The sequence below is a fragment of the Ciona intestinalis genome, chromosome 3 (assembly GCF_000224145.3).
Source record: "Ciona intestinalis chromosome 3, KH, whole genome shotgun sequence".
NCBI classification, from domain to species: domain Eukaryota; kingdom Metazoa; phylum Chordata; class Ascidiacea; order Phlebobranchia; family Cionidae; genus Ciona; species Ciona intestinalis.
Genome location: NC_020168.2, coordinates 5,043,869 through 5,054,400, shown reverse-complemented (window position 1 = coordinate 5,054,400; position 10,532 = coordinate 5,043,869). Strand labels below are relative to the sequence as shown.

General features: G+C 35.3%; 1 protein-coding gene across 3 annotated transcripts; it reads left to right on the top strand.

The window, feature by feature from the left end:
- Window positions 1-3,389: 3,389 nt before the first annotated feature.
- Window positions 3,390-10,512, top strand: LOC100180266 (RNA polymerase II subunit A C-terminal domain phosphatase-like). Of its 3 annotated transcripts, none has more exons than XM_018811141.2 (18): window positions 3,390-3,638; window positions 3,791-3,874; window positions 3,987-4,062; window positions 4,205-4,342; window positions 4,413-4,654; window positions 4,987-5,096; window positions 5,282-5,376; window positions 5,541-5,787; window positions 6,357-6,743; window positions 6,806-6,957; window positions 7,256-7,375; window positions 7,657-7,784; window positions 8,149-8,240; window positions 8,478-8,636; window positions 8,862-8,936; window positions 9,026-9,111; window positions 9,441-9,550; window positions 9,845-10,512. In XM_018811141.2, exons 1-18 carry the CDS (start codon window positions 3,421-3,423, stop codon window positions 10,008-10,010), a joined length of 2,685 nt encoding a protein of 894 aa, XP_018666686.1. In that variant the 5' UTR covers window positions 3,390-3,420; the 3' UTR covers window positions 10,011-10,512. The 3 variants fall into 3 exon arrangements, with proteins under 3 accessions (XP_018666686.1, XP_018666687.1, XP_002131972.1); XM_018811142.2 differs by having other exon boundaries at window positions 5,538-5,787; window positions 9,441-9,544; XM_002131936.4 differs by having other exon boundaries at window positions 5,538-5,787.
- The last annotated feature ends 20 nt before the right edge of the window (window positions 10,513-10,532 follow it).

The following is a 10,532-nucleotide window of genomic DNA, read 5'->3' as shown; positions in this document are numbered from 1 at the left end:
ATCGAACCACTTGATTGACCACCAACGTTACCAGTTATTAAACCACTTGGTTGACCACTAACATTGCCAGTTATTGAACAACTTGGTTGACCACCAACGTTACCAGTTATTGAACCACTTGGTTGACCACCAACGTTACCAGTTATCGAACCACTTGATTGACCACCAATGTTACCAGTTATTGAACCATTTGATTGACCACCAACGTTGCCAGTTATTGAACCGTTTGATTGACCACCAACGTTGCCAGTTATTGAAACACTTGGTTGAACACCAACGTTACCAGTTATTGAACCATTTGATTGACCACCAACGTAACCAGTTATTGAACTACTTGGTTGAACACCAACGTTACCCGTTATTGAACCACTTGGTTGAACACCAACGTTACCCGTTATTGAACCATTTGATTGACCACCAACGTTACCAGTTATTGAACCACTTGGTTGAACACCAACGTTACCCGTTATTGAACCATTTGATTGACCACCAACGTTACCAGTTATTGAACCACTTGGTTGACCACCAACGTTACCAGTTATTGAACCACTTGGTTGACCACCAACGTTACCAGTTATTGAACCACTTGGTTGACCACCAACGTTACCAGTTATTGAACCATTTGGTTGACCACCAACGTTACCAGTTATTGAACCACTTGGTTGACCACCAACGTTACCAGTTATTGAACCACTTGGTTGACCACCAACGTTACCAGTTATTGAACCAATTGGTTGACCTCCAACGTTACCAGTTATTGAACCACTTGGTTGACCACCAACGTTGCCAGTTATTGAACCAATTGGTTGACCACCAACGTTACCAGTTATTGAACCACTTGATTGACCACCAACGTTACCAGTTATCGAACCAATCGGTTGACCACCAACGTTACCAGTTATTGAACCACTTGGTTGACCACCAACGTTACCAGTTATTGAACCACTTGGTTGACCACCAACGTTACCAGTGATTGAACCACTTGGTTGACCACCAACGTTACCAGTTATTGAACCACTTGGTTGACCACCAACGTTGCCAGTTATTGAACCAATTGGTTGACCACCAACGTTACCAGTTATTGAACCACTTGGTTGACCACCAACGTTACCAGTTATTGAACCACTTGGTTGACCACCAACGTTGCCAGTTATTGAACCACTTGGTTGACCACCAACGTTACCAGTTATTGAACCACTTGGTTGACCACCAACGTTACCAGTTATTGAACCAATTGGTTGACCACCAACGTTACCAGTTATTGAACCACTTGGTTGACCACCAACGTTACCAGTTATTGAACCACTTGGTTGACCACCAACGTTACCAGTTATTGAACCACTTGGTTGACCACCAACGTTGCCAGTTATTGAACCACTTGGTTGACCACCAACGTTACCAGTTATTAAACCACTTGGTTGACTACCAACGTTGCCAGTTATTGAACCACTTGGTTGACTACCAACGTTACCAGTTATTGAACCAGCACTTGACCCAACAAGTGGTATATCTATTATCGTTTCAATTATTAGGTCTTCTCCTTCACTTCTACCTTGGCCATTTCCCGTAAGTTTTTCTACGCCTTGTCTTTTATTGATTCTACCACTTGAGGATGATCTGGAACATGCACATAGATGAGTTTGGGCTTGAACATCGGTTGTTTTGCCATTGACGTTTGTACCACGAACAACAGAATTAGCTGATCTATCACCCAGCCAATTCGGATTTCCTTCAACGCTCCAAGATGAGCAGAAGCTCACTAGTAACAGAATAATAAAGCATTTGGCCCTCATCATTGGAGAAGAATCTACCTAAAACTAACAAGCCGGTTTGTTTCAGTCTATCTCTTATGTTTTCATTATTACGTTTGGCCTAATTTTGCGAAAACGCCCTTTTTCAGTACCATCTTCTTGGAATGGCTTTTCCGGTTTACTGTTTCTGTCACTTGTCATGCCCGTTTTGTTAAAGCAAAAACAATTTGCTCATATTTTATACATTATTTTTGGTTTATGTGCATATTATTAATTGTTTTTTTTTTATTTAACGAAACCTCCATGTCGAGTTCAATCCGATGATTAATGAAACGTTTATTAATTTGGCTCCTTATGTAGGTCTCAGGTACTATACGATATATAAGTGCGCATGCGACATTACATAGGCATATATTTGAAGATAGACCTATGAATTGAAGGTGTTGGTGCTGTGAACGTAAGCGTCTGTTTCATGTGCATTGCGATTTCAAACTGTTTGCATATATTTCCAAGAAGGGTGGGAGAAGATGGGACACCCTTTCATGCCATTTTCTTGTCCAGTTCGGTAGCAAACAAAAAACATTCAAAGAATTATAAAACCGTAACCGCACGACTCCCACAGACCGTTGTTAATTGTTTAAAACACGATCAGGACATTATCTGCTAAAGGTGTCAAATACATTTATAGCAATGTTTTTAATTTGCGCAAAATAAGATCTGTACCTGAGATGCTATACACAGTTCACAGATTTATATTTTAGTGAAGCATCCATGTAGTTACGGGTATAATAACACAGAGCGGGCTCAAAATGTAGCACGGCAAGCATTTCCTCTTGTGGTGAACTGACAGCATTCGCGGAATTATATGGCCCATTTTGACTGATCGCTAGTAGTCTAGGGTATATGGGATCCATAGTCTATACAAGATATTACCAGTCTCATATGTACATTTCTGCTGCTCAAAGATATATTTTCACATGATAACAAGAGCGACAACAATGCTCTTAGAAAGTTAACCTTCTTGCTTCTGGTCTGACGCTTCTGCTGAGATTGATTGAGCTAAAACACGTCTAAGATCGATTGATAAACAATTGTTGGGTAAACTTTAGGTGAAGATGGGTATTAAAACATTGTGTGGGCGTAAAGGTTAGGCGCAGGTGGTGCCCGGCTCACTATAGGTTTTTTAATTATTTTTTGTCCCTAATCAGTTTCTGGCCGCATCGTGCACTAAAACGCGTGTTAAGAACTGCGAAAATGGGTTGGCGCTAGATGGCGATTTTGTATTAAGTTTATTGCCGTGCAGTTTTTTGAAAATATTTGAAGCAATTCATTGCATTTTGCGACTCTTTGTATTATGATTTGTGTAAAACAGGTGATAAAATAAGGGTTTTTTTCGTGAGTACATTGCTGCGTGCGGCTTTGAGTCTAAACGTAAGAAAAAGCTGCACAAAATTTAAGCAACATTATAGGTTTTAAATTTTCTAATTTCAGCTGTAAAATTTCTAAACAATTTATAACAAGCGTGGTCAAGCAAATTGTGCATTTTATAGATAGTGCATTGTTCAACAAAATCCTCACGGCATTTGCTTAGCTACTTTCGTATAATTTTTGTGTGGAGTGTGGTCAATGTACTGTTTTTTTCTTTCAGTGTTTTACATTGTTTAAAGTGATGGAAAGTGTGCTCGTGCCCGGTGAAAAACCGGTGCGCCTTTTGCAGTGGTTGGTTAAAGTTGGTGACTGGCTTAAATATGGAACACCTGTTGCTATATATCGTTGCATTGAGGACCCATCCACTGGTGTCAAATCAAAGGAGATGGAGTTAAAATCCAGGAAAGTTGGAAAGGTCAAAAAGTTTGCAATGGAAGTTGGACAAGTCGCAAAACCAGGGTAATTTAAAATATAAAGCATTCCATAATTTGTTCTGGAAAACTTGGTTGATTTGAAGGTATAGGTATGTAAGAGTTTACATTTAATAATCAGCATTTCAAAATCGCCATGTGCTTGGTTTCATAATTTAAAGAAATTCTTTATTTTAACAGAGGCATGATCCTAGAAATGGAAGCTTGTAGCCATCCTGTTGTCATGAAAGATATGTGCGCTGAATGCGGTGTAGATTTACGAATGTAGGTGCTACTATTCATTATTTAATACCATTGTATTTTCTGCCTACTTTTTATTATTTTCGGTGTGTATAATTTAAAAATGTGATTTTTATTCTTTTTTTTATTTATTTAGGGTAAAAAGACGATGTGAGAAACAAGCTCATGTCTCCATGATTCCATCCGTCCCTGAGCTCAAAATTAGCAAACAGGTCAGTGGCATATTGAAATTCGGGGTTTATTCCTACAGTTTCATTTTAGTTGTATAATTTTAACGTGTTATAACAGAAAAAATGTTTTAGTTGTTTTCTATTCGTTTTTATTATTTTAATTAATTTTTCTCTTTTGTTTTAGCAAGCAGAAGAAATTGGAAATCAAGACAAATCAAGGCTTCACAAACTAAACAAACTTGTTTTGCTGGTTGACCTTGACCAGACTCTTATCCATACAACACAGAATCAAGCTTTTGCTGCTATGTGCAGTGAAGAAAAGGTATTGAAATAACATAATAACACAAGATTACAAAGTTTTAAAATAAATAATTTTTTGCATTTGTTTTTAGGATTTCTTCACCTTTCAGCTGCATAAAAATGAGCCCACCCTGTACACAAAATTAAGGCCATACTGCCGGGAATTTTTGCAGGAAATATCAAAATGTTACGAACTACAGGTGGTAACATTTGGATCTCGTTTATACGCGCATAAGATTGCAGAATTCATTGATCCGAAGAAGAAGTTTTTTGCTAACAGAATATTATCACGGGATGAGTGCATTAATCCAATGAAAAAATCTGGTAATTTAAGGTAAAAATCTTTTTTGATGTGTTGAGATAATTATAAGATATTTAGTCTAAACTGGTTGATTCTCTTAGTCTAAAATGGCTGCTTTATGTTAAATAATACTTATATTATGGTGGCGTGGCACATATATCCTGTGCTATGGTACAGTGGTTGGATCACTTCCATCTTAATGATAGGATACCAGATTTAAATCATCCAGAAGACCCATAAAGTTACATATGTGGTAATTCGTAAGCAGGCACGAGGTATATGCAATAAAGCACCGTTGTTATGGAAATTCTCATTTCCCCACCACGCAAAGAAAAATAAGTTTATATTCTTAAACTTTGACTCAGGCATTTATTTCCTTGTGGAGATTCCATGGTTTGTATCATTGATGATAGAGATGATGTATGGAGCAGCGCGCCTAATCTTGTTATGGTCAAGAAGTATTCCTATTTTCCAGGTTTGTAAATGCTTTTACATGTAACTATAATAATAATAATATCTTTATCCGTTTCTTTGATACAATAGTGAAGATTAAAGAATATATAAAACGAAAAGGCTAGGTTTAGCGACAAAACAACAGTTGTCAACACAACAGTGTGTAGGCCGTAGGGTATGTATATTAATACTTTGTAATGTTCTTAGGTTCTGGTGATATTAACAGTCCTGATAAAGTGGAAGCAAAAAAACAAACTGGTGATACTGCAAAATCAGAAACCTCAAAAGAAGTAGACAAACCGGTACAACTTTATTATATGAATAACTGGTGTGATATTTGTGCTGAATTTTAAATTGTTGTAGTTTTGTTGAAAGAATGCCATTGTTATGATTAACTTTTTATTTTAATAAAGTGGTAAATTATTATCAAAACTGTAAACTTTGGCAAACATTTCTATTTTAGCAGGAAGTTGAAACTGAAAGCCCTGCAGTTGACAACAATTCAAACAATACAAGAAAACGTAAATCAGAAACAGATGAAAATGATAAAAGTTCAAAAATAATGAAAAACTCTCACGATGGGTGCGATGAAAATGAACAAAAAGTCAAGGAAAAAATTATAAAACAAACAAATAATGGTGGAAATAAAAAGGTGGAATGTGAAACTAAGATGGAATGCAACAATGATGCAGATAAGCCTGAAGTAATGATTGGTAAGTGGGACAGTATTTTTTTTAATGATTGTAAAGTTAAGCTGCTGTTGCTACCAAGCATAATGCATTTTAAAGCATATTCAAATATTTAAAAAGTTACCCTGCAGTGCTGAAGTGATAATAAAGAATCATATTCCTACGTTAAATACTAAAACTAATAACCCATAAAACTACTAACCAATAACTACCAAAGTAGCAACCCATATAATAACCACTAACCCCTAATTACCAACCTCTAACACTTACCACCAGCCTAATCTGAAATATACCAAAGAATTCTTTACCAGAGCGTTTTTTTATTTGCCAAAGGAAATGTTTGTTGCAATATTAAACTTGTTTTATTTTATGCCGGAAGAGCAGTTTTAAGTTGTAAAAACTTTTAACAATGTTTATTAATTTGTCGTAAACATTACAACAATTCACAAGTTTCTGCTGCTCTTGCTACCAGGCATAATCTAATATATAAATTAAATATTGGTGTAATACAAGTAACCTCTTTTATTGCGGGGAGGCAATTTATTGCTTAAGTTTAATATTTAGTTATGACTCATGAACTTTATATGAATCAGATGCTTCAAAGAACAAAGAAGAAGAAGATGAGAAAAATGATAACTCTGAGGATGTTGTCCTCTCTTCCGATTCAGAATCTGACTCTTCATCTGACTCGAGCTCAAGCTCTTCTGGGAGCGAGAACTCAAAAGATCAAATTGCTGAAACGAATTCCGTTGAACAAAGCTGTCAAGTCAGTACATCAGCATCATCTACTGAATCTAATGGAACATCGAACACTGATAACACAACAGCTTCTTCAAAGGAAAACATTAAAAACAAGTCAGAAATTAACACTGACTCCACAGTGCCATCGGATGTTGTTAGTATTTGTAAAACTACCACCATCGATAATGGGAGTCATTCTGCAACAGCAGTGTGTCAAAAAAAAGAAAACAATTCTCAAGGTTGGTTAATGCTGTTATTTTTTCACTTTGTTCTGTTTATTTAAAAAGTTTATTTCCATCAGTATTGGCCGACCATGATGATTATTTGAAGTATTTACAAAGCATCCTCACATGTATACATTATACTTATTATGACGCATACAAGAAGCATTTAAATGGTGAATTTGAACATCCACCTGATTTACGAGGTGTCGTTCCTTTCCTACGAAGCAAGGTTGGTGTATTATTTTAATATTCTATCTGTTAAAGGTTTCTATCGCTGTGTATGAATGAATAAATAAAGTTTTGTCCTGTCCTGAACCCAAATCCTTTAGTATGCTCTTACCACCCTCGATGGTTCCATACATAGGCTTGAATGCAATACACTTTGATTCCGCTTGTTCGTACATACATCTAATACCAGGATAATACGAATTGAGGGTGTAAAAATGCACATCTCTTCTTATTACCTTAGGCACTTATAACATTACTGCTATGCTGTCATAATACATTTAATTTGTTTTTTTTTATAGGTTTTATATGGATGTTGTATTGTTTTGACTGGAATAATTCCAAATAATTTTAAAGCTGCTCCTCACATGCACCGAGCTCACATCGTTGCTCGGCAATTAGGAGCTGCAATTAATTCAACGGTAAGTTGGTTTGTAAGTTGTAGTAAAACTTTGACACAAATATTAATAGTTCATTTAAAATTTGAGGATACTTTTGCCTCTTATAAAAAAATATATTGTTAAATATTGTTAAAAATAATAAATGTGGATGTATATATATTTATGTATGTAGAATGTAGTGTCAGTGTTATATGGCTGTGTTTGCTGTTGTAATAAAATAGCTTGGTGTTTTGTGTGAACCCCAAAAAGGCCCAAGTGTCTAAAGTTTTAAATTCAAAGGACTTGTGTTTCTTGGTATTTAGGTGGATGAAAATACAACTCATCTCATTGGTGCAAAGAAAGGTACAGCCAAGTATCAGGATGCTCTTAAAATGGGGAAGAAAAAGATTCATATGGTTTCCATTGAATGGCTGTGGGCTTGTTCAGATAGGTTGGTATATTATTGCTGGTTGCTGCTATGAGTTTCGACTAATGTATGTGTAGTCACTGATTCTTGGTAGTGCTTTAGGAAAGTGGATAGAGTGTAGTCTATTTTAAAGTTTAGGGAAAAACTGGTTTATTAAACCAATCTATTGCATGATTAGTTTCAGTTTTAAAAGGTGGTTAAAAAATAATAATAAATAAGAACTCTTTACACCGTAACTTTAAGCGTAGACTGATTGTCATTGTAACATGGTTGCACAATACGGCACATAGCATTAAATAGTAACAGTGGTGTCTGCAGTAATAAAATGATTCAGATGACAACAAAATTTAAGTAACAAAACATGGGTATTTACATTGTATTTCCACAGGTGGGAACGAGTATCTGAGAAATTATTCCCAATGCCATCAAAGTCGTCCCGTCACTCGAGAAGCAGAAGTGGGACACCACCAGTTCATAAATGTGAGGCAATTTCTTTTTTTCAAAATATTTGTTTTGTGTGACCATTACTTCACTAGTAGTGTAGTTTTGTTTAACGATTGTATAAATTAAGAATTTATTTCTAAAAAAGTTATGTCTTTGTCCACAATATTGTTGTTTGTTGGAGTTAAATATGCAAGTGGTGCTGTATGAATAAGATCTTGATATTTTTACTGCTGCCATAAAATTTTGATATGTTTACCACAATAAATAATCCAGCTGTCAATGTCACGCCTGCGCAAACATCAGAGAAAAGATATGATGCTGTCACTGGTAAACTTCTCAAGAAAGTGTTGGATCCCAGGTTTGAGTTCATGGTGTCTGAGGCTGTTACAAGGAAACAGAAGAGGAAGAGTCCGCTGTACACATCATTGAAAAGTGAGTTGATGTTTTTGAGTAATGTATCTTACTTAACCATTTGCAATAAAATACCAGCTGCAATAAATTCCCGGAAGCACCAGCCGCATTTCACTGATGACAAATATAAACAGAAATTTTTAAAAAAACAATTTTAGTATTGCAAATACATTACTTACATCTCTTAGCCGATATTTCTTTTGTTATATGTTACAAGCTAGCAATCTTTGTCTATTTTGTCTTCAGATCCTGAGAAAGTAATTCCTGTGCAATTTAACCAAAGTTCAAATGAAGCGAGTACCTCCACTGCTGTTTCTGCAAGTAAGTTGGATTGCTATTTCTTATGTTTTGTGGTAAAAAATATATGCGGATATTTGTATTATAACATATCATACAACATTTTATTTCAGCAAGAACACGCAAGCCAAGTATGGCTGAGGTAATGGGGATTGGTTACACACTTTCATCTAATGATATTGAGGATATGGATAAAGAAGTAAGTTATTAGCGGGTTTTAAACTAGTAATCCATCACTATTAGAGTTTGCCTAAACTGGGATCTTTCCGCTATTGTTAAACAAGACAAATTTTACAGTAGCTTATTTTAACATTAAAATTGTACAGTTGCTTACTTAGACATTAAAATTATAGTTTAACCTTAATGTATTAGGGCAACATTTTAGGTTCTTATAAAATAAAACTTACATAAAGGCCAAGAATTTGTCGAGTTAGTAAATTATATATTAAGAACTGCCCTTATTTAGTCTATCAGTTTTGTTGTTCTATATATTTGGTGATCAGCTCCTTATTCTTTATTCATGTTTAGGTTGAAGACCTGATGAACAGTGATGAAGATGATGGAGATGAACTAGGCACAAAGATTGATCGTCCTGTTTCATCATCCAGTGAAAGTAGTTTGCTTGCTACCAGGTCAGAGTAAGTTCTTTTATTGTTGGGTTTGTTCTTATCTGTATTTGTTACTTAAAGTTTAAAAAAAGAGCAAGGTACAACTATAATTAATTACCACATTACTGCATTGAAGACTATAAAGTATAAACAGGGCACATAATACATGCATGACCTGTGAATTAGGCTGTTTACATTAGTTCTCGTTTGGGGTAATTTACAGTTGTCTTTTGTATTGTTTTTGCCGCTGAATGTTGTATATTAGTTTACAGAAGCAATGTTTTTAATTATGCTTTACTTACTTAGTTTACCATAATTTTCTAGTTCAAAGCCGTTAAATCCGGATTCGATTTTAACAAAAATCTCTGAATCTTCCTCATCGTCCAATAATGTTTCATCTTCAGAGGAAGAGTTTGATCACATGGCTGAATTGTTGGATCATGAAATGCATTATGATGAGGACAGTGTCAATCTGGATGATATGGATTAAGCATGACAGCTTGACTTGTAGCATGATTTTTTTATTTTTAAATTTAAAACCAGGTGGTTTAAGTAAGATTGTGTTGTTGTTTCCCTTTTTTTACCAGTTTTGTGCAAACAGTTGAAGTAGTTCTTTAGGATTTTAAATTTTATCATCCTAATTTGTAATGAAAGGATGAAATCTTGGAACCGATGCAGTGAAGCTGGTGTTTAGAAGAATGTTTGTGTCTGACTGAAATCATGTGCTGCTAGAGTAATGCACTCGTTGTTAATTGTTCCGGTTGTTGTTAATCATTCATGCTTATTCAACAAGCAAGCAATTTCAATTTTGTAGTTTGCTTATTTGCTAACTATGTGTTGTATGTGTCAGTTTGTGTGGTAAAATTTTGAAGGATCAAGTCATTTTTCGATTCGTTGAAACCAAATTTTACTGTGATGTTTGCAGATTGATTCGTTTTTCTAACGCCATATTTTTATCCACTGCCGTGTAATAAAAACATTTTTGTACCCCTCGCATCTAGATTACCAAGCT